This window comes from Pleurodeles waltl, chromosome 6 (assembly GCF_031143425.1).
Source record: "Pleurodeles waltl isolate 20211129_DDA chromosome 6, aPleWal1.hap1.20221129, whole genome shotgun sequence".
In the NCBI taxonomy this organism is placed as follows: domain Eukaryota; kingdom Metazoa; phylum Chordata; class Amphibia; order Caudata; family Salamandridae; genus Pleurodeles; species Pleurodeles waltl.
In genome coordinates, this window is record NC_090445.1 from 730,568,309 (window position 1) to 730,593,314 (window position 25,006).

Below are 25,006 nucleotides of genomic sequence, written 5' to 3' on the forward strand. Positions count from 1 at the left end.
ATTGCCTTTACATACATGCACCAGCCTGATATCCTTTTCCATTCCATTTGCAGCATATTAACTCAGGACCTGGGGGATAATGTGGTTATAAACCTTGGAAGCACCAATACGTTTACTCTTTGCTTAAATGTTGGGGGCCCCTTATAAGGGCCACCTCCAATTGCTACCATGGCTCCCCAGATGGTATCCACATGGATACAGTTCTTTGATGTAAGGAGTGTGCTGTGTTTTTTGCTAATATGGATGGCAGTTAGAAAAATGCAATTAAGCCACTGTTTTTGGGGTTTAAGGGGGTGTTGGGGGGGTGGGAGGGATTTTGTTTATGTTTATCAGGTCTTTCTGGATTGCAAAGCATATCCTCACAGCTGTTAGTTCACAGTAATTTTCAAAAATGTAGCAGTGCAACTTTAAATGGAGTTGGGACCCGAAGCACAACACACACACAAATATTGTATACTACGACATGGTTCACTGTGCATTCCGCATTATGTACGAGTATAACATAATTACATTGTAAGTGCGAGGCATGGCCGTGCAGGGCAAGAGGCATCAAATTTATACCTACCTCAAACGTCAGAGAATACACATTGCTATCCTGCAGGAAACACATCTATTGGAAGCTGATTTGCAGGCACTAAGGGGGACAGATCTTAGGCACATCATTTTCGGCCCACGCGAGGGGGGTACTAGTGTGGATAGCACAAGGAGTACCATATGTCCAACACACACAAGATAGATCAGGGGGGCAGATATGTGGTGACAGAGGGACAGCTCAACGGCAAACAAATCACAATAATAGGGATCTACGCCCCTAACAGCGCGTTGACCGAATTCCTCTGCATAATGTCCCCAGCGCTGCTGATGAACCCTGCAGCGCCTGCCGTCTGGGGTGGCGATTTTAATAGCACTCCAGATGCATCGCTGGATCGTTCAACACCGCTTCCATTGGGGATGACATGTAGGCGTGGTGCTAGTCCGCTGGTGGCCTGTGCAGGGGATATGGGACTGCACGACATTTGGCGCATTGGCCACCCGGCACACAGGGAATACTTATTCTACTCCTTGCCCCACAAGGTACACACTAGGATAGATATTCTGTGGGGGACCCCAGATATATGCTCTTTAGTCTTAGATTCTAGCTACATGGCCAAGACACTCTCTGATCACTCCCCGCTGATGATGACAATGTGGTGGGGCAGGAGACTCCCTGCTGTCCCTGCTTGGCAATACTAGGAATTAAACAGTGGTCCTACAGCAACAAGAGCGATGGAGTAGGATGCACATAAGGTTGGTCACTGCCTCTCGGCTTCTTGCGGAGTGCGTTGCACACTCCACGTGGAAGTCGTTAAGCTGGAAAAAGAAATGAGTCTTGGAGGTAGCCGTAGCTCAAAACGAGGCACCATTTACGGCGCTTCGGGCTCAGCGGATGAAGTACGAGGAGGCGGATCTGCGGCTCCGCCGGCATGACTATAACTACCACCTTGTGTGCTTACAACGGAAGGTGATAGATCGGGTAGACTGCTTGCATGGCTTCTTCGAGAGGACCGCCAGCAGACTCCTATAGGAGCTATACGCTCGGATGATGGAACTAGGGCCACCACGCAGGAAGCGATTAATAAAGCGTTGAAAGAATATTATATGGGTTTGTACAAGGGGCAAACGACATGTAATACTCAGCAACTTAGGACCTTCCTTGAGGGGACATCTCTGTCCCGGCTGTCACCGTTAGACAGGGCAACCTTGGAGGCTTCCCTTACAGTAGAGGAACTGGAGGTAGCCATATCCCAGATGTCCCATAATACAGTACCAGGGATAGATGGCTTGCCAATAAGAGTACTACATCACTCACTCACAACACTTGAAAAGCCACTTGTTGGCGGTGTTCGAGGAGGCGTGGACCCGCAGTCTGCTTCCACCATCGCAAAGAGAGGTGCTGATAGTGGTCCTTCCTAAACAGGGCCGGGATCTTGCAGACGTTAGGTCGTATAGACCGCTCTCTTTACTCAACCTAGACTGCAAAATCTTGGGTAAAGTATTGGCAAACAGACTTGCCCCCATGATACACACTCTAATCCATGAAGACCAGAATGGCTTTATTCCAAAACGCAATACGTTCCTAAATGTTCGTAGATTGCTTAGTGTTATTGGGGATACTCCGCCTGAGGCGTATGACAATGTGGCGATGTCATTAGACATTGAGAAGGCATTCGACACGCTGGGTTGGGACTTCCTGTTTGCCACCATGCATGATATGGGGTTGGCCCCGGCTTTGTACGCTGGGTACAGATCCTATATGCCGAACCCAGGGCTAGAGTGAAAACGGGAGGCATCACATTGGATAGCTTCTCCATCAGCAGAGGAACCAGGCAGGGCTGCCCACTGTCTCCCTTGCTGTTCGCCATTGCGATGGAGCCATTGGCGACAAGGTTACGTGCGGCGGAGAGGCAGTGGGGGGGTGTGTAGATCTGGAACATATCACATTATTTCGCTATACGTGGATGACGCATTGATATATTTGGAAAGGGGAAGCAAAGTGATGCCTTCGGTGATATCCCTGTTAGATAAATATGGGGGTATATCGGGGTTGGTGGTCTACTGGGATAAGTCTTGCTTGTTGCCTTTGACTGTTTTGCCCGTGAGCGCGAGGGAGGATGCTCCTGCGGGACATCTGAAGTGGTGCTTTGATACATTCAAGTACCTGGGAGTTCATATCTATCATAAATCAAAGGACCTGAGGGATGGCAATTTGGGTCGAACGCTGAACTCCATGAAGGGTTCTTTGCGTTTTTGGTGCTCGCTCCGCTTGTCGCCGCTGGGCAGGGTAGCGGTGGTGAATATGGTACTACTTCCCCGACTTCTTTACTACTTCGCAGCACTGCCGGTCACGTTACCCAAGAGCTTTTCTCGCAAATTGAATAAACTATTACTGGGACTCATATGGAGAAAGGGCAGGACACGAGTTGCACTTGCCACCCTACACCGTCCATTAAGTGTGGGCGGGTTAGGCACCCCCAATTTTGTACTTTATTTTGCCGCTGCGCAACTGCAATGGGTACTGAACGGGATCCACAGGCCTGAATCGGCAGAGGCTGCATGGGTCAATACGCAGTTACATGGTGTACCGTTGCTCACATGGCTGTCAAATAGCATGGTGAAAGGTGTCACTGGTAATCCCTTAATGACAGCTGCTCACGACTGTTGGAAACTGTATATACAAAAAGGCAGCACAAGGTTCCCCTACTCTCAACTCATCCCCTTGGGGCAGTAACTGGGAAGCGTCAATTTGAATAGTGCGTACTCCGTGGCCACTTGGGCAGAGGTAGGAATATTAACTGTAGGGGATTGTTTTGAGGATGGCGCTTTGATGACATTTGAGGCTGTAAAAGATCTCACGTCGGTGGGGCCAGGTCAATTTATAGCTTACTTCTCTATATGTCACTTAATAAAGAGGGCGTGGACATCAGGTGACCAAGAACCGGCCATCTCCCCCGCACTACACCATATGTTATCGTACAACAGTCAAACTAAAGTCATAACAAATCTTTACAAAGTCTTGAACAGATCTCCCGAAAATGGATTGGAAAATGCAAGAGGGCGGTGGAACGCTGTTCTCCCGAACCCGTTATCTCCGGAGGAATGGTCTCATGCTCTTGGTCACACCCGGCAGGTGTAACGGAATCCTAGGTTTCTTTACACCCAATTTAATTTCATACATCAGACGTACCTCTCGCCATCCCGTTTGAGGTGCGTGTTTCCTGCGTCCGATCCTCTATGCCCCCGATGTGGCTCCCCGTCAGCCCACTTCTATTATATGGTATGGGAGTGCGGTCCCCTGGAAGAGTCTTGGCGGAAAGTGGTAGCTGATATGTCTGATATTACAGACCATTTGTTCTTGCCAGAACCTAGATCTTGTTTACTGGGTATTAGAACTAGAAACAAACAACACATATACACTCTCAGATTTGCAGATCTAGCACTCATAATGTACAAAAGACTGATTGCAATGAACTGGAAGGCCTGAAGTTGTGGCGTGCGATGACACTACGCTGGGTACGGATGGAGAATCGAGTATTACGCTGGTTGCGAGACAGGGGCCAGATGGTTGCGAGACAGGGGCCAGACCCGCACGAGATAGGACGCCTGGGAAGCATTTGTCACTAGACTAGAAGTTAAGAATGACGAGCGCCTGCCGTGAATCTGATATTACGGAGCACACATGTTGTGGAGGGGGTATCTCGGCTGCGTTGCCTGCCCCCACCTCCTGCCCCTTTTTCTCTCTCTCTCCATCGTACGACACACTGCATAGGGGGCCAGGAGAAGGGGGAGCCTGATTACCGCTGCATGAATACACTTAGATAACCACACATAATACATCCAGAAAGAGCACATAGGGAGACCGTTGCTCAATCAGATCAAATCATGGGCTGAATGACAAAGTCGCGATAGAGATATTGGTCACCAGAAAGTAACACAGGATTATGTAATCATAATAGCAGATATGATAGTCAACAAGTCAAAAACTTGCACACTCCACGAAAACAAATATCCGGGATGCATACTATATCACATGTTACTGCACTACAATCCACCAGTACACGGTTGTTGGAAAGTGGGGTAGATGGCTCCACCTAAAAGATAGCAGAAACACCAGCAATTTTTGGTTCAGTTGTTTATTGATGAATGTAAATCCTATTATTCGGATCTAGACCTAGTTTGTTATTTTCCTATTATGTTATCATATAACGGCTGTCATCCTGATGTTCTATTAATTGTGTTCATTGTTGAATGCTAGTGCTGAAAACAATAAAATACATGTTTAAAAAAAAAAAAAAAAAAAAGAGACGTCAACATGCTGAAAACCATTCTTGATGACAGTACTTCACCTGTGATTTTTTGGGGTCAGGTTGCCAAAGTGCACACACCTATGTGTATTTTAGACTAGAAACGGCATATGGGTGGTGTTGACAGTAGATAAGAGGTTGGAGCCTTAAACTGCTGCTCGCAAGGCTTACGTTAGGTATAAGAAGTTGGCTATCCATTTGTTTACTCTAACATTGTTCAATGTTTTTATTGTATTCAAGGATTGTTCACCAGATTCAAAAGTGACATTTGTTCAGTTTCAGCAGTTTGTGATAGGCAGCCTTGTTGTAGTGTAACAAACAAGTGATCCCGGAGTTGTAGTGGTGGAGGGTGTGGCTTTACAGCTCATGAGCTTTAATTGATTGTCTCAGTTTGTTGATCTTTCAATTATTAACAGTGTATTTTGTTTTTGTGAAATATTTTGATAATAAATTCACATTTTGAACCTTTTTATTCACCCTTGTGCCAAATCCAACCAGTATGTATGTGTAACTTGAGGAAAACATGGTTGTGCAGTAATATGTCTTTTTTCTGTCAGGGTGTGCATTGTCTGTTGATGTGAGTGTTGTAATGTGCTGGGCCCATGGCTGACGGCGTGAATGGTCTTGTGTGTCAGGTATGAATGGTGTGTGAATGGCCTGTAAATTGGTTGGTACCTTGCCCAGGCTTTACAGCTCATAATCCGTGAGTCATTGGTTTTGTTTTTTGGCCTTTCAATTATTAACACTGTATTTTATTTTTGTGAAATACATTTTGAACCTTTCACTCACCCTTGTGCCAAATCCAACCAGTATGTGTATGTACTAGAGGAATAGAGTGTTGTGAAGTAATATGTGTCTTTTCTGTCTTTCTCTGCCAGGGTGTACATTGTCTCTAGGGAAAATCTATCTAATCTAGATATTTTCGTAAACTAGACACCCAGAAAGTACAGGGTGGTGTGCCTCTCGTGGATCCCAAAATGTTTTCTTACCCACAATGCTCTGCAAACCTCAAAAAGTGATTAAAATCACATATTCTCCTTGCATTTCTGAGCCATATTCTTCCAGAATCAGAAGGAAACCACAGAATTCCTACCACCCAGTGTTTATCCACTTGTCCCAATACAAATGCTGCCCCACTTGTGTGTCTGGGTCTACTGCCTGAGATAGAAACTAATTGAACTAACATCAGTGGGAGTCCTCACAAAGGGACCATCCTTGACAGTGGGTTGATTTGTTCTGGTGCAGGCACTAGTCCCAGACATACAAGTAAGGTACCTTTTTATCGGGAGACTTGGGGGAATAGTGGGTGAAAGGATGTTCGTGGCTCCCTGCAGATTCTAGAACTTTCCATCACAGAAATGTGAGGAAAATGTGTTTTTTAGTCAAAGTTTGAGGATTGCAAGGGATTTTGGGTAGCACAATGTAGTGAGAGCCATGCAAGGCATTCCACTCTGGATACCCCTAGGTGTCTATTTTTTTTAAAATTTACAGGATGGCTAGGTTTCCCTAGGTGCCTACTGAGCCAGGGTCCAAAATCTAGAGCTACCCACATTGGAAAAAGAGGGTCAGATTTGGATGAAAAATTTGCTGTGTCTATGTTACGTTTTGGGCTGTTTCCTGTTGCGGGCACTAAGTCTACCCACACAAGTGAAATACCATTTTTATAGAGAAACTTGGAGGAATGCTAGGTGGAAAGAAGTTTGTGGCCCTTGCGGATTCTAGCACTTTCCATCACAGAAATGTGAGGAAAAAGTGTTTTTAGTCAACATTTGAGGTTTGCAAGGGGTTCTGTGTAACAAAAGGCAATGAGATACCCCTAGGTATCTAGTTTTAAAAAATGTACAGGTTGCAAGGTTTCCCTAGGTGCCAGCTGAGCTAGGGTCCAAAATCTAGAGCAACCCACATTGGAAAAAGGAGGGTCAGTTTTGGATGGAAAAGTGTATTGTGCAGGCACTAGGAATACCCAGGGGTGTGGAATTCCTATAGCCCCACACCCAGAACATATTGTTTGGGGTCAAGGACAACAAGTTTTCATATTTATTGTGTCCTTGGGGCAAGTAGGCCCAACCCCCTGCAGCACAAACCCTTTGGCTGCCAGCCTACAGGGAAGGGGAACTATCTGCAGTTAAGGCAATACTTGTGTTCCTATGGTAATGCTGTTCAAACTTGTATTTATGGTCCATTAATGCAAAGCCTTTATTATTAGGGTGAGCGCTGTAAATAAATGCTGTAAGCTTAGACTGCACAGCTGACAGTGGTTCCAGTAAAAAAATGTGCACACACACTTTTGAAAAGTGAACAATATGAGGCTATCTATAATTTTCCCCAGAATGCGCTCTGATTAGATGCAAATGTTTGCAGACGCTTATAAGCGGGACTGATTCTTTGCTTTCAAAATAAAATGTTCACAAACACAATGCAACTAGGAAAAAAAATGTTTTGCTAAATTACTTTGAAATTGTTGGTACCATTCCTTTGAAGCATCCTTTAGTAGAATGTGTTGATGCATGCTGGTATTTCCAAAATAAATTCATAATAGAAAAATCAGTGAAAACAGTTTTAACAACATTGTGGTTAACATGAAAATAAACAAGCATTGGCAAAGCCAAGCAATCCAAAATTGGTGGTCAGTCTTTTGGTTTTGTCAATGTGTGTCTTGTTTTGATATGGCTTTTGGAAAACGTTATTGTTGTGGGAGCTGCCAGATTCTCACCATTGTAAATAAACACTGGCAAAAAAAAAAAAAGGTCTTGAAAAGCACACATTGCCACAGTAGCTCCTGGCACTGAGCAAAACTACTTTGTGTGCCAATATGCTCCTCACGAAAGAGCAGAATTATATAACTTACAATAAAGCCAGCCGATAGATGGATAGAGAGAGAGAGAGAGAGAGAGAAACAGAATTTTAATAAAAACAAAAGGTCTTGGTTAACCTCAGACCTAATTAGGAGCCCACTTCTTAAAGTCACAAAAATGCACCCCTGGTATGTCTTTGCATTAGTGCAGGATTATGGTTTTTATGTATTCACAAGAATTTACAGAAGTTGACCAGGAATTCATACTCCTAGAAAATATTTGTGAACTGTTTTTTAGCACTAGCAAATATGCATGTGTAGATTTGCTCAAACGAAAATCTATTGAGCGTTTACAAGTTCACCTTCCTTCCAACCACTTTTTTCCTCAATACTGGAAGAACATCAGCTTCTGACCTTTTCAGGAATACATTTCCAACCTTTCTCAGTATGGGAAAAGATTAGTGAAGAGCTGGTGAAAATCCTAAAAACATACACGTTGGTAGGTTTGCCCAGACTCAAAGGCATTCCAACTGTGGAACTATTGCTTTTTTTAAATTCCACACCCCTGTATACCCACAGAAATGAGGTACTATTTTTTAATCGGGAGACTTGGGAAAATGCTGGGTGGAAGGAAGTTTATGGCTCCCTGGGTATTCTAGAACTTTGCATCGCGAAAATGTAAAGAACATGTGTTTTTAGTCAAGGTTTGAGGTTTGCAAATGATTCTGAGTAACAAAATGTGGTGAGGGACATGTAAGTCAGCTGAGCCTGGACACCCCTGGGTGTTGATTTAAAAAAAAATGTATAAGTTGGCTAGGTTTCCCTAGGTGCCAGTTGAGCTAGGGTCCAAATTCTTGAGCTACCCACATTGGAAGAAGAGAGTCAGTTTTGGGTGGAAAAATGTGCTGCGTCCAAGTTGCATTTTGGACTTTTTTCTGTCATGGACACTAGGTCTATCCACACACGAGGTACCCTTCCTATCAGGAGATTTGTGGGAGCATAGAATAGTATAACATTATTTATTATCAATTGGATTTTGCTGCATTTGGGTCTTTGAAATGTAAGCCAGTGTATAAGAAAGATGACATTTTGGAACACACACTCCAAATTATATGCTAGTACGGGTATCCACGGATTCAGAAATGTAGAAATAATCACTGCTCCTAAACTCTATATCTTGTGCCCATTTCAGAAATACGTGTTTGATACCCATTTTCCACTCTGCCTATTTCGCTATAAGAATTGATCTATACTTGGTACTCAATGAAAGCCCACGGTACGGTGCAGCTCAGTTGTTTGCTCTGAGTACCTTGGGTTCTTGGAGAACCTACAAAACCTATATATCCCCGCAACCAGATGAGTCTAGGGGACGTAATGGTATACTGCTTTTGTAAATCTGCCATCATGACAAAAGGCTACAGATGAAAAACGTTGTCACAAATGCCTGTTTTTCCCTAATGATTTTCAAGATTTCTTTATTTCAACAGTTACTTTTCTTGGGAAAACCTTGACGGATCTACACATAGAACCCCTTGCTGAATTCGGAATTTTGTCTAGTTTTCAGACATGTATAGCTTTTCTGAATTACCCACACTGGTTTGCACCACAAACTGGAAATAGGTTGAGAGCACACAAAAAAAGGAAAAATAGGCTACCTCTTAGAAAAATTGCAAAACTGTGGTACAAAATTTGGTTTTTTGATTCAGCTCTGCATGTTCCTGAAAGCTGGGAAGATGCTGACTTTAGTACAGTAAACCGTTCATTAATGCAATTTTTAGGAAAAAAAAACACTTATCTGGAGCACTTTTTTTCCTATTTTTATTTTTAGCTCAACATTTTGCTATAATTTTGCCTATTTTTTTTTCGTTTCCCTTCGAGGAATCCACAAACCCTGGGTACCTTTAGACTCCTGATGATGTTGGGCAAAGGACACAAATTTGGCGAGGGTACCTTATCTAGGAAAAAAGTTATGGAGCCTTTAGTGCACACTACCCCAAATATGGGTGGTGGTCAGGGGCTAGCAGCAAAGGGGCTAAGCCATCGCTGATATTTACAGAACATCCCATGCTCAGCCCCTCAATTTCAATACAACTGTAACTCATTCTTATTGCAAACTAGATTATAACTTTAGACAGAACTCCATGCACATCTATTACAAACACACAGGGCCCTTTAAATAGAACCAGTGCTAGCATTTGGGCGGGATCCTGGTGAATCCTGCTCAGGCAGCTATTTTTATGTCGAAATTGGCTTCTGAGCAGGCCCAATCAATGCCTCTGGGTGTGTCCCAGGGTAGTATTCCGATGCTTGGAAAGGAGCCTGCATCTGCAGTGGGTGAAGGAATTCTCGGCACTTCTACCCTGAAATCAAGCCCGGCTTCAAATGTTTCACCAGAAGACAACCAGTAGCTAGCTTTTTTTAAAGTTGTGCCCGACCTGAGAGCAGGTGTTTGAAGCAAAATACCGATTAGCTCAGGAGGACCAAAGATAGAAATTGCCCTCACTTCAAAAGCTGGGCTAGAAAATAAATACGTTTTGAAGGACTTGTGCTTTTTCAAGTTCTGTACATGTGGGGCTCTGTGTGTCCTGCATTTACGAGAAGCATCTTGGTCTGTGCGTGTAATTACACTAACCATGGCAATTTAATTGTACAGATTACAAATAGACTTTTTGGAATTTAAAAACAAGAGATAATCCCATGCTCAACAGTCAAATGTACACCTTGTCAGGTTTTTGTATAAGTGTCTGCAGCAGATGCAGAAAACACTAAGCTATTTTACTCAATATTTGAACTTGAAACCCGCAACAAATACTTTGAGCAACGGAACTATTTTGCTAGACCCCACAAGCCTGCAACTCACATGTTAGACCTAAAGCTCTGCAGCAGGCATATTACCCACGCACACTACTTTACAGTGCTTCAAACCAGTGACAGAGATTACATACAGTTCTGCAGCAAATGCATTAATGATCCCAACTATCTTGGCGGTATCATAGCCTACTTACTGCTGTATACAAGTAGATGCCTATAGTAGCTGTCTTCCCATTGGCATGCAACATTTTATTTAGTTGGGTATAATTTGGAAACTTTTGCACTTCACAAAGTAGTAGAACGTCCACAGAATTTGGCTGAGGCTGACATAGATAACTACGTACCTTGCGGAAGCGTATAGCTTGTTTGGGAAAGAAACACAGCTGACTCATCTTACAGGGTTTCAGTTTCATACATAAAAGCACATTTAAGCCAAAGCACGCATTAGAACAGACCAAAGAGAGTGGCAAAGGAAAAGTAGCAATATTTTTTTGCCACTCTTTGAGACTTACCGTTTCGTGGCCTGATCAAGTTTCAAAAGGGCATTCTGCAACTCTTCATTTCTGAAAATGTATGAGAAGGTACGCTTAGCATCAGCACCACAATCAAACTACAGTACAGCCATTTTTAAAAGTTCAGGCAATTGAAGAGCACAATTTGTCAGTTTTGTATAGTCCTAGGCATTATTTTTAGATTACTTCAGAACACTATGTGGATTGTTAAAATGCAGTTGGGCGAGGAAACAGGAGAAGCGAGTCCGAGTGGAAAGGTTGAGCTAATATCTGATGTGCTTCACTCACAGCCCCTGACCGTGCAGAGCACAATTGTTCATAACACCGAATTTCCCCAATGTTTCAAGTTCTTATTATTTCTAAACTTGTGGAATTAATGGTTGGCCACCCATGGGGCCATCGTAGTCTTCTGTGGAATTTCATTAAAATAACAAGAGCAGAGTATATCATCTGATGTTCATCCCTTGTAATCAAGGTTCCAGTCTAGGTGGGGGGGTATGTACTTTTTCACTATTTTATATATAGCGCATGCCCATGTGGTAGCCTCACCCCTGCTGCCCCTTAATAACTGCCCAGCCACCTCTTCCAAGGTGCACCCAGCCAAAGCTAATGGCTTTTTTATTGTACATTCATCAAAAATACATACTCCTAGCGTTCTGCAACTGTACAAAAGACAGCTTCCAGAATGATTACTGCTGACCACAATTTGCCAACTTTCAGATCTCTTTATTTTAAAATACCTAAATATGGAGTTTCAAAAATCTGTCTCAGGTTTGCAAAACCAGTCAACAGCCTGGTCAATATACTTGAAGGAAATCACCCCACACCGCCCTAAAGCATGTAAGATTCCACAGTTAAATTCTTCTACCAGGAATAGAAATGGAAATAAAGGCTGTGTGCTCTCAGCATTAAGACCAAGATAATAGAAAGATCAGGCAGTGATGGTTAGATCATCTGGCTCACTGACAAGAACATGGGTAACAAAAACAGTGTGGTCAAAAATTTCGAGGACCAAAATATCGAGAAGGTAAGTGCAAATAGGTAAGTATAGATTTACCATTCTTAACTCCACATCTACGTACCCTGAATAATATATGTATATATATATATATATATATATATATATATATATATATATATATATATATATATCTATATCTATATAGAGAACAACCACTTCCTTCTACATTTCTAACACGTTTGTAGTGTCACTGCTGATGTTTGACTATAAACACTGCCTGTTAAGCCTGATCACATTATTAAGCTCCGTAGATCTATTACACACTGTAAACCAGTGGAGGAATAATTATAAATAACATATCCACATATTTTTCATTAAGACAGAGGTGATATGCCTTAAACTATTGGTAATTTTACTATGTATACAACACTTGCCAAAGACAATTTTTTTTTTTTAACCATTTCTATTGATTTTTCAGAAGGACAACTTCATATGTCATACATTTCCGGACTTGACAGCAGAAACTCTCACATATTATACATCCCAGTACACATGGGTTGTTGTGTAGAGCTCGTATCATGATATGGATAAATACCTATAACAAAGAACACCCTATCCAAAGACCATGATTATTACAATTTTCCACCATACATTTTTTCAATAATTATAATTCATACTTTGTTGTCTTGATTTATTACATATTTTCTGACACTATTTATTCTGATAAGATTGATCCCACAATACCAAACCCATTGTAAGATGGCGCTACCTGCTATCCATTTTTAGTCCGGTCTTTGTTCCTTTATTGCTTAAATGTTGTGGTATTCACTATGGTAGTCAGGTGAATAAGGCCCTTAAGGACAAAACCTGTCTGGCGTTTTTGCAACAAGCTTCATGAACTGAGTGAGCTGCGTTTTTCTTTTTTTTGGGACGTGAGATTATATATGTATATATTTCTTTAAGGAACATGTATGTTGAGAGATATATGTAGTAAAATCTTGCTTATTTATAGAAACTTACCTTCACTATATATTTCTCCTCGATATTCCTAACAAGATATTTTACTCTATATTTTGTCCACACGGTATTTTTTCCACAATATTTTGTCTAAACACCAAGTAGCCAATGCACATGTGACCTTCAGAAGATGTGTAGGAAGTGATAGCTGGTAACTTTCACACCATGGCTCTCTGTCTCAGCTGTAGATAAACGTGCCCTAATTGATTTAGTCATTTGTTCAACTACTATTAGACATAGCATAGCACACTTTGACTAGCATTTATGGCTTCAGTCTTTCCTGCAGAAACAAAAAACAGTATGTAAACAATATGAAATGCCAAGAAATAAGGAAGTTCAGAGAGTGTTGTGATACACTGGATTATTACACTGTTAAACTTGTTTTAAAAGAAACAAGTTGTGCTTTCCCAAAAGTTTGAGGTGGACTATTCTTGTTGGTCATTTCATCTCAAACCCTACAAAAGAGGTCATCTGTAAATCACAAGAGTCCACAAAATCTGCTAACATTCAGAGTGCACTCTCAGGTGGCTCTCTGGTCACAATCTATTTGAGCGGTCTCATAGATTTTGTGATTTGCTTAACATTTGGTATGTATTGACTTGCTTTCATTGCACTCCCAATAACAGCTCCATTTAATATGCTTCAATATCACAACACAATCAACCATTCTCTCTTTTATTATAGAGACAATTAAAATTATTATTCACTCATTTGAACCACAGCAGATCAGCTTCCAGAAACAAACTGTTGATAGAAAGATCCTGGTCAATTCCATCCATCTCTACTGGGATAACTGACATTAAATCTCTTACCGCTCATCCTGCCTCCTCTTGTATAAACTGAAATAAGGGACTCGCATAAGGATGTCTTCTGTCTGGGATTTGGATTCTGGGTTCCCAGTGAGTTGAGGACTGTAAACTGCTTCTGTGTGTAAAATCAAAACATATAGTTAGTTCACTCCCACAAAGGGCTTGTTAGCATACAGGATTATGTCTGCATCGCATCTAGGATCAGGGATTGTTCTCTACAAGGGCAATCTGTAATGGAGTGTACTGTAACAATATGGCTAAATGTTTTGTCTATCATCAGTGAACACAGAGGATGATTTTTTCAAGAGATGGTACTAATGGTGTCTGATCTAACAATGTTGGTCAAAAGTCTAATGTACATAGCATATGGTTTGGACAGCCAAGTCCATGCCCTAAGCAGGCCATTCTGGCAGTATTTGATTAATTTAATTTAATTATTGTCAGATAAGGTGAATCCATTGATGATATTTTGAAGATATTGTGTGGTCTGATGAAGTCAGTTCATGGTCTGATAATACCTGTCTTTGGTTAAATAATCAGTCTGTGACCTGATGAATTCTTCAGTATAAGGTCTGGCAAATTGAGTTTGTGGTCTGTTGAAGACAAATTGCGATCTGCTGATGTACATAGATGATCTGATGATCTCAGTCCATGACCTAATGAAGTCAGTTAATGGTCTAATAAATTCAGTCTATTGCCTGATAAAGTCTATTGATTTTTTGCTAAGGTTTATTTATGATTTCATAAAGTCAGTCTGCGTTCTGCTAAAGTCAATCTATTGATTCAGCCATAAACTGGTTTTAACATTAATTAATTATTGATGAATTTATCTAATTATTCTGATAAAAACAGATGTGCTGATGTCAACCTATCTAATGAAGTCAGCCATTGCCTAATGAAGTGAGACCCTGACCGCCTGAAGCTAGTGAATCTATAAGTTCAGCCATCCATAATCCAGTGGGTACAATCCATGACAAGATCACATTAGCCTATGTAAAAATGCAGCCTGCTTATGGGGTAATGATGAAAGTACATCAAACAATGCACTTTTTTCATGGCCGACAAAGGTAATCAATATTCTAATGGATGGTGGATGAAGGACATCTACAGCTATATGGCCCAATGGACCTTTTCCATGGCAGATGCTGAACGGCTATGGTTTGAAGTCAGCACCTAGTTCAATGGCTCCTTTTTATGGCAGAAGATAAAAGCCTATTGTTTGATAGAGGTCCACTGTCCGATGAGCCCTGTTTATGGTCATTCTAGAGTCCAGGATCTGATTGAACCTGTCCATGGAGGATGAAGAAAGATTATGGTTCAAAGGCAGTCCTTGTGCATTATCTGTGGCATACAAAGGAAGTATGTTGTTCCATGGCCGTCCATGGACTGATAAATCAAGGAATTGAGTTTAGTTTAGAAAGAGGTCAGCTCGTAATCTGCAGAAGCCAATTTAAGGGCTACAATTCTAGCCTGCATCAGTAAAATTAAATTCATTTCTTAAAGTTTTCATAGTCAAAACTTTACTTGTAAGGAATGTTTTTTGTAATTTACTGCACCATATCACATTAAAGAAAAGATACAATTATATTTTAGCAGTTTTATAAATGAGGGCAACCTGTTGGGCTTTTTATATCGCAGTCAGATATTGGAAGTTTTCAGCAGGTCTTCATTCCTAATCGAAACATTTGTGATTTACTTGTGAAAAAATACATAGATTGAAGCAGATGGCAAGAGATAAACACCATTGAGTGAAGTCCAGCACACCACTGGCAAACCCCAGTGCATGCAGTGGATGAATGATCAACAGAGTCAGCCGGTGAATGTGTAAGCAAACAATTGAGTTCCTTTTCTACTACGGAATGTATCTGAGGGTAGGCTTAGATCCCAGGAATCAAGTAGCAGGATCTTGAGTGTAGCACAGTAAAAGGTTCTGGTATATTCCAAGCAAGGTTAGTTCAAAAGGAGTGCCATTCAGTTCTGGCACCTGGTGGGGAATATAAAAAAATCTTGAAAAGTGTGGAAACACCAGCTCTCCCCACACAGCACATTCTATATCAAGAGGGGATGGGGGGGTGAAGAGTCCATAGTTGACCTATTCAGTTCAGTATGGATCATAAAAAACAACATATAAACATATAGAAGTCGCAGGGGGGAACCAATGGTTACTGCACAGATATGGCTCCTTTTTGCATGCACCATCTTAGGAAGTTTCTTTGTGCAACAGAATGGTAGCAGCAATGAGACTCTGCCCTACCAAACTGAAAAGGTGACCTTGTGCCAAAGCAGCAACATCTGGTCCGATTGCTCAGAGGAGTAAGCACTACCCTAGAGCCCACAAGTCTGAATTTCGACATCACCCTTTCCTCCTTCGGAGGCCGTAAATCAGCCACAATTGACAACAGTAGTATCAGCACATGTATTTTTTTTAAATGGCAAGAGACAATTCAGATTGTGATAAAAGGTATACATTTGTTATTATTAGTAGAAATAAAAGTATTTTCGTCGTTATTAGTAGTAGCAGCTAGGGAGCCGAAAATATTGCATTTGACCAACATCTTCTGTTACCATAGCACTGACCATTGTAAAAAGGTCTTGTGAGTGTTAAACTGTGTGGTCACGAAAATAATAATTTCAGTGGCATTTCAGTCGAACTGTACACTGCCCATACTTATAGAAAATGCTGAACGCCCTTCTGTTTAGCACGCTGAGCACCATGCCATAATCTTAGGTGCACCTCATCCCTGTGTTGTGGGTTCACACCATATCCGGAGAGATTTGCTACAGAACAACTGCAGGCTTCAGCGCGTCATAAATATCATAAACAAGGCAATAAAAAGAGATCCGAGTGACAGCCAGAAAGCCCATAGTTCTTTGCCTAAGCATAATCAGAGTGTGATGCTGGATGAATGAAAGGAAGGATGCTTGTGACTGCAAGGAAAACACACAGCTTTTGCAGGGCGCTGCAGGTTATGGTTCTCGGCTGGCGCGATATGTATTTCTGGAAATGTTATCAGTGCCTGAGAAAGTGCAATCCTGGGCTAGAGAAGATGCAGGCCAGTTTCAGAGAAGATGCAGACTCTTTTCAAAGAAGATGCAGGCCCAGTTTGAAATACATAGACCCAGCTTAGAAAAGGTCCACGCTGTCATTTTTTATATGAGACACTATTCCAGTAAACAGCTCTCAAAAGTGCCCGTGGACACTCACCGTTCAGCTCGACCTTTATGTGCGTCAGGAGGGGCGAGAAGACTCCGAGCTGAGGGATCACACTGTCCAGTATCTCAAACACCTGCTTGGTACGAGCCTCGGTTGGTTCCTGGAAGTTAACCGTTTTCTTGTCATCCAGCAACTGAAGTAAGTATTGATTAGCTGGCAAGGAAAGGATAAAAAGGCTGCCCATCACAAGTGACAAGAAAATGAACAAAGACTCAGCTGAAATAAACCACTTCGTTCTATTTACATCAGGTTGTTTTCCGATCTTGTGACACTATATTTTTAAGTTAATACTTAACATAAGTGCGTTTCATGCACAGCAAACTCATAAGAGATCACAAGCACCACTGAAACAAGCAGGGCAAACTATCTCCTTCAAATCTAGTACAATTATTTTTCAAGCATAGGATCTGCCTTCTTAACAAGGCAGGGTGAAGTGGCGACGGCTGCAGATGCCCCTTTCCACCATCAGGATACTGTGCTCATTCCTCACCCCACGGTGCTTGCATGCAGGTCCACAGGGTGAAGACACCATAAGAACAGTGAGGAGTGGAAGTGGTATCCTCTTACTGCGGACATGGGAAAGGGAGGGGTGCCCAAATCACATTTTTGTGTGGGGAGCCACACTACCTTTATCTGGTCAACGAGTGTAATTCCGTCGTCTTTATATTCCACAAAGATCAATTTCATGTTAACATTTTAGCGAAGTTTATTCTCTAAATCTCATTCTGCTGCTATCCAGTGCAAACCTGTGCACGTGGCTCTCACAAAAACCTTCGAGTGGGCCATTGCCAGTTTGTTGGTGCTTCTAAAGCACCTTCGTGCCCAGAACTCATTCCATTAACATCATCACAAGGAAGAACTTCTCCAGGCAAGGAGGCTCATTACACACTTTTTTGTAGTTTAAGTTTGTAATAAAATAAATATGTAATGACCTTAAATTTAGGACTAAAATGGTTTAAAATATTCATCTCATTATGCATAATGGATAAATAAATATATGAAAAATCAACATAAAAAAATGATACTGTATACAAACCAATTATATAGAGTGCTAGTGTCGCAGCTGAATTAAATAAACACAGACAACTGTCAATTTTCATAGCCAGCTTTACACGGGGCCATGTGTATACAAATAACATGTACGATAAGCAGAACATTCATCAGAGCTTTAATGCATGAAAACCACAAATGTATGAAAATACATTCAGTCATGGTACACAAAAAACTTAATTTCTTCATCACTATCGGCAAATACATGTTGTGATGTTGATCAGAAGATGGAGTTACACAAACATCAAGCATCTAACCAATCACAATAAAACGACATTTTGTGATGGCAGCGTGATGTAAGATCACAAGTGTGACCTTCACATTACTCAAAAGGTTGGGACTTTCCAAGGCATCAACAAAACAATTTCTTCACAACCCCTGTCCAATCAAATGCAGGCTCTTGGCCTCAGATCTATGTGGACATCCAGATATCGGTCTGTTGCTGGGCAGATGAAACAATGCATGTCGCTTGAGGCGTTTCATTTCCGCAAGCTTTGCATTACAAGCTATTTGTCAGGGTATATTAGTTCATCTGTGGTCATTCCAATTCTGTACACACTTCACAGGCCTTTGTCATCATTGAACATTACAAAACAAACAACACAAGAGAGATTCTACATAAAATAAAACATGCTCTTACATCCCCTCCTCTGATCGTCAATGATGACATGGTGTTCCTAATCTTCCTGGCACTTCCCAACATCCATCAGTGTTTAGGTCTGGATATCGTGTCTGGCATGCATGCATTTGCTACCTTGGGAAATCATCAGTATTGCAGTCTCATCCTCATTAGTCCCTCTAGCTTAGTCTTCGGTGGACACATGATATATTGCTATATGTGGTAGTTTGTGCTGGCAATGTTGCACATGGGACATACACAAAATGGAGATAGTCATTAGCTACCTGTTGTATGTGTACTTAAGATCAAAAAAAATGTTCTCCTCCACCAGGAATCTGGGATGTATAGTTGAGCCACTACTTACTGATGATCTATCCTTAACCCAACAAAAACCCACTCCTCCTATTATTATCCTTACTCTTATACTTTCTATAATGCATTGTTGTTTATAACAACTCTTGTTCAACAGGTAATGGAACATTCGTGTTGTTCTAGGTCTTTCCCAGTTATAGTTGGAAACGGGGATGTGCGATACTACTCTGTAATTTATTATCCACTAGGCACTATGGGAGCAGGTGTGCGCAAACATCAAATGACATAATATATATAACTTTGTATCATACTTCACTTTTAAATCAAAATAGTTCCTTTTCCCCTCAATGCATGTTAGCTTATCCCCTTGATGTTTAGTTGTATTGTCAATTTGGGAAAAAAGTTCAAAGTGTCAAAGTTTAAAAGTCTCAGTGACATTCAACGCTCCTATTTTGAAGTAAAAGGCGCCCATGTGAAAACAACAGATACAATGAACAGTATCACAATGAAAACTGCTGGTACCCTTAGCCGTTTCTGGGTGGGCCTTGAAGAGGTGTCAGACATCGTTGCCTCAATGAATTTCAAAAGAAACCTTAAAAATGACCAAAGTCTTACACCTTATTTGTTGCATTGGAGGTCACCGGTACTTGAAGCAAAAGGTATTCTAAAATGGAGGCCAAGTACTCTTGAACTGAGGTTCTAGCGAGGTCTTTCAGCCAGAACTGCAGGCAATGAAGCTGGTGAAGTTGACAGTACCCCTGGTCCTCATTGTTGCTCCAGTAGTGGGTGCACCTTCTTCGTGTGAGGAATCTGCATCCAGGAAGTAACCCCCTGACACTACAAGTGATCCAGGCCCAATCTCCTGGTTGGTGATTGTGGTCAGCTGGTATTTTTGAGCCAAGAAGGGCCTGCAGCACCTGACGAGGAAGGTAATTAAATTTGACTGTAAAAGCAACTCCTCAGATACTGATAGCGGAACAACAGGCATGTGCATAGGCCAGCTAAGCAGTATTTCGGGTGGGCTCAGTATGGTCACTCGGTCAGGGTTGCTTCTCATGACCAATAAAGCAAGTGGTACTGCATCAATCCAGAACAGCTCACCAGATGCAGAAATCTTTCCAATTTCAGGTTTAGCACACCATTCCTGCCGTGCACTGCACCCACTGCTGTAGAATTATAGGCACAGTGCAATTTTGCGTGGTCCCAAGTTCCTTGCAAAAGACCTTTGATCACTCTGGAAACTAACGTTGATCCAGTGTCAGAACTCAAGAAATCAGGTATTTGGCCATGGTCATAGTTCACTGTTCTTTTGTGGAAAGAAGAAGGGGAAAGGAAAATAAATTATAGAAAATGGGGGGGGGGGCATTGAAAAGAAGATAAATAGGACATAAACATAGTACATCCTTCTAAATATAAACACAGATCACTTATCACTGTGCAGTGCACTATTGAGATATATTCTGTATGTGTCCAAAATTATACACAGAAGGATAAATAAATACAAATTTTTAAATTGCTCATTTCGTGTGAGTATCCATACCCAATTTCACTAATATAACATGAGTAATTAATATGTGAATGTAAATAAAAAACAGTGTTTGAGTAGTATTGGCAGCAGAGAACGATATATTTACTTTTGACCCTATTCTATTCAAAGGGTCTGTGAACTACCAAACATTAAAATGAGAGTCCAAACAAAGTTGAGTTCTTGAGTTAGTCTATTAATATTAGGACCATTAAGGGGCTTATAAATTGGTGTTTTTGAATGTAAAGCAGTAAATGAAGTATCATTGCATTGTTACGGATGCCATTATTTGTCGAAGAAATATCTGAAAGGGAACTGGAAATGGCATTGTTAATAAATTATATCTTTTGGGAAAATGTTTTGGCAAGCAACAACATTTTTGAACATCTGCAAAAGTTCAGATAATACCATTGGTTAACATCTGATGAACCCATGTAAGACCTTAACCTGTTCCAGGACTTCCAAAAAAGTATATTTTCCTTATTTTAATATTATTGTACTATGAAGAAAAAAGTCATGAAATAACTTTCTTCCCTTTATTGGAAACTACAATAAGTTGTAGTATTTTACTTGTATCTGAAACAACAGGAAAATATCAATTGGGAGGGGTCTCTTTGTAAATGCTATATTTTTAAGAGAGCAGATATAGAATATAACCCTGCATCCATCCATAAAAGTTCAATGGGATTTTCATCAAACGGTAACCAAAGGACAGCCTATCTTAGGCAAAAAGCATGATGATGACAGAAAATAGCACAATTAACTTCTCTCTCTTCTTTATTCCTTCTTAGCCTTGAAAGAGCTACTCTGGATGTTTTATAACTCCATAAAAACTTTAATGAAATAGAATCAGTCTTCTTGAAATGTATTATGGGTATCTGAACAGGAATCATGGATAACAGATATAGGGCCTCATTATGACCCTGGCGGTAGAGAACCGCCAGGGCCAACGGGGGCGGGAGCACCGCCGACAGGCCGGCGGTGCTCCCTTGGGCATTCTGACCGCGGCGCTTTGGCCGCGGTCAGAAAGGGAAAACCGGCGGTCTCCCGCCGGTTTTCCACTGCCCCTAAGAATCGTCCAAGGCGGCGCAGCTTGCTGCGCCGCCGAGGGGATTCTGACAATCCTTACCGCCATCCTGTTCCTGGCGGCTCGCCCGCCAGGAACAGGATGGCGGTAAGGATTGTCGTGGGGCCCCTGGGGGCCCCTGCAGTGCCCATGCCAATGGCATGGGCACTGCAGGGGGCCCCGTAAGAGGGCCCCGCTAGTATTTCACTGTCTGCGTAGCAGACAGTGAAATACGTGACGGGTGCAGTAGCACCCGTCGCACCTTCCCACTCCGCCGGCTCGATTACGAGCCGGCATCCTCGTGGGAAGGGAGTTTTTCCCTGGGCTGGCGGGCGGTCTTTTGGAGACCGCCCGCCAGCCCAGGGAAAAACTCATAATACCCTCCGCGGTCTTCTGACCGCGGAGCGGTATTATGGAGGGCGGCATCCTGGCGGGCGGCCTCCGCCGCCCGCCAGGGTCATAATGAGGCCCATAGTATTATTGATGAGCGCATCACCTTTAAGGAGTGAGGCCTAACCCACCAAGACATAAACAAGGGTTTCCATTTGAAAACTAAAGTATCACGTTTTTTCATGGTGTCATCAACTCAATCTTAAAAGTTTCTCAAATAAGTTCTAGCCATTTCTGCCAGACTTCCTCATACAGTTCAGTTACTTGCATTGTGTCTACTATCATCCCTCCAGGCTGTGTGGCATTGGCAGAGCCCTTTTGGGTGCTTGTGGGCACTGCAATAGCCTGCGAGCACATTCCTACACACCATATGGAGCCGTTCAATCATTGCCATATAATGGGCTAGCATACACTCAAAGGCTTACTAGGCTACAAATTTCCATTAAGACCAAGACTAGCCTTGCTGGAGATTATAAAATAAGGATGGGAGAGGGGCTGCTGCACTCACCTAGTGACTGGTCTAGGATTCTTGCTTGCAGAACGTTGGTGGGGCACTGCCCCCCCTAACATGGGTGAGTGGAGAAGAGGCATAGACAGATGCACCCTGATGGAGGACACAGTCAAAAAACAAGCTAGAAGCTTCCCTGCTAAATATTAGCTGATTTGTTCTAAAGGGAAACATCAAAACAATGTTTGAGAAGCTGGGCCTGGCCAGTCCACTTGTAGCATCAACAGTAGCCAAAGTCAGAGGTACACGCAGAGGATTATTTATCTGCTTTAAGGTGTGAATGTCTTACACAAATTAAATAAGTATTATATTGGTTTCTTAATGCAGCATGCATATATGATTGCCTTCAGTGTAAATGTAAATAAAAAGAGTTATGCAAAAAATATGTTTAAACTTAGACAGATTCCAGGAGAACCCCCAACGTGCAAATTACTTTTTAAGACAAAATTTAATATGCAGAATTTTCTCACATTTATCTGAATTCAACTTGCAACCCAAAAATAAATAGCTATGTACTTCTGCAAAAAATGCAGGTAATGAAATGTCAGCATTAAAAATGGAAAGTAAAATGTCATCTGCATAAAAAGTTATTTTAAGTTGCTTTACTGATTATTCGTTTCCATGTATTTCTTTATTTTGATGAATTCTAGATATAAATGCATCTAGAGCAGTAATAAAGAGAAGAAGGAATAATGGACAACCTTGTCAAAATCCCCAAAACACAGAAAGCACCAAGAACAGTGTAGGCCAACGATGATCGCACCAGTGTAAGTCCAATAAAATTCAGTTTCCAGCGCTCAACTCCTCATGAACCAACTGTTCAGGGATCACTTACTTTGAACCAGAACCCCCACGGAATGATAAGGAGCGCTTATAGTACATACAAAAATTATTTATGGGAGAAATTAAAGTTCCAAATCGTCATCACAGCTGTAAAGAAAATCAATAAAGCTCTATTGTGATATTACTACATGGCTCTTCGTTGGATGAATGGAGGATAACCAGATTTCTGAGGACTATTATTTTTTTGATGCCTTGATGAACTTCTGAAACTTTAATTTCTCACATAAATCATTTTTGTATGTACTAAAATCGCAAATCATCATTCCGTGGGCTTGTCAAAATACTCTTTGCAGAGGGAAATAATTGAATAATATACCATTAGCAAAAATGGCTGCTTTTGGAGACATAACAGTAATTAAATAAAATCTAAAATGTTGGGTCTAAACCCAAACCAACTCAGTGCCCTAAAAACAAATTATCATCCTGTCCTACAAATGCTTTCTCAATGTCTAAAGTAATCGCTGCCAAACAACATGAAAACTTGGATACTTTACTTAAAGAAAACTGTATTAGCAGGAGACAACCATCTACAAACCCAAAAAGCACTATTCCAATAAGTTTGGGTAAAATAGGATCAATTCGTAAGGTCAAAGTTTTTGCGAAGATCGTGTAATATACATTGACTAATGACATTGCTCTGTAAGTTTTGCAAAGCTTTAAATCTCAGTTTTCTTAGGGAATAAGACACATCATAGTCTTTTGAAAAATATCCTGGGTAGACTTAGAATATGCAAAGACATAAATAAAACTAAAGTTTAGGGAATCAGATCTTGGAAAACTGGGACTAAAATTCTAGAGTGAAACCATCTGGGTGTTGGTGCTTTCCCAGTTTATAAGAAGAATAACAGCATTGCTTTTTTCATTCATTAAACTATAATTCTCTAGGGATGTGAATTCTAAAGTAATCTAATTGAGATTATTTAAGAGATTATAAACAAGTGTTACTCTGTTTCTGAAACAGTGGATTCTGGGGTGTGGAGGTCTTCATATAGGTTACAAATTGATCTACAAGATCCAAACCTTTATACATCGGTGGACCCTTATTATTTATGATATAAACTACTTTATTTTGATCACTTCTAATGTCAAGATAATTTGCTAATAATTTCTCAAATGTATTTCATTCACCATAATATCTAGCATTTCTTCTGTGCAAAGTAGATGCATTTCCAATAGTAAATTTATTATACTGTAATTTAGCTTTCATCAAATCATTTAATGATATATTAGATTTTGAGTGGAAATATGAACAGTCAAACTTTATAATATCATCTGATAGTATATTTGATTCCTTTTCTGCTGCCTTTCTTAATTAGAAACCTATTTTAATAATGAAGCCTTGCGCTGCTGATTTAAAGGAATCCCAAGTACATAGAGGTTATCAATGGGAGGATTACATGCAAAAAATTAATCACCAAAGTTCTCAAATCCATAGATGAAGTTGCGGTCATGTAACAAAGTTATTAAAGCTCCACCTTCTCGAATGAGAGCGAAAGGGACTTACGTCAAAGTCAGTGAATATCCGGGCATGATCTTATATAAGAATAACACTAAACTGTGTACTTATTAGGGTCTGAGGTAAAATATTACTCACAAATATATAGTCTGTTCTGATTGCGGAGTTTGTGTCCGGCTCATGTGATGTAGCGGTTATGCTCCATAAAACAAAACAACCCCCTTTAAGATTGGTTACTCTAAGGAGGACTCCTTGGGTAGAATATGTCCTTGTCTCAG

At 41.1% G+C, this 25,006-nt stretch overlaps 1 protein-coding gene across 3 annotated transcripts in view; it reads right to left on the reverse strand.

Annotated features, from left to right (window-relative positions):
* LOC138300212 (restin homolog) overlaps window positions 1-25,006 on the reverse strand; it is an 898,198-nt gene that overhangs the window by 768,757 nt on the left and 104,435 nt on the right. For all 3 annotated transcript variants that reach the window (XM_069239250.1, XM_069239251.1, XM_069239252.1), the window contains exons 3-5: window positions 16,951-17,112; window positions 13,749-13,860; window positions 10,959-11,009 (exon numbers count right to left, since the gene is read on the reverse strand). In XM_069239250.1, coding sequence (XP_069095351.1) covers window positions 10,959-11,009; window positions 13,749-13,860; window positions 16,951-17,112 — 325 coding nt within the window. The remainder of the gene's footprint in view (window positions 1-10,958; window positions 11,010-13,748; window positions 13,861-16,950; window positions 17,113-25,006) is intronic.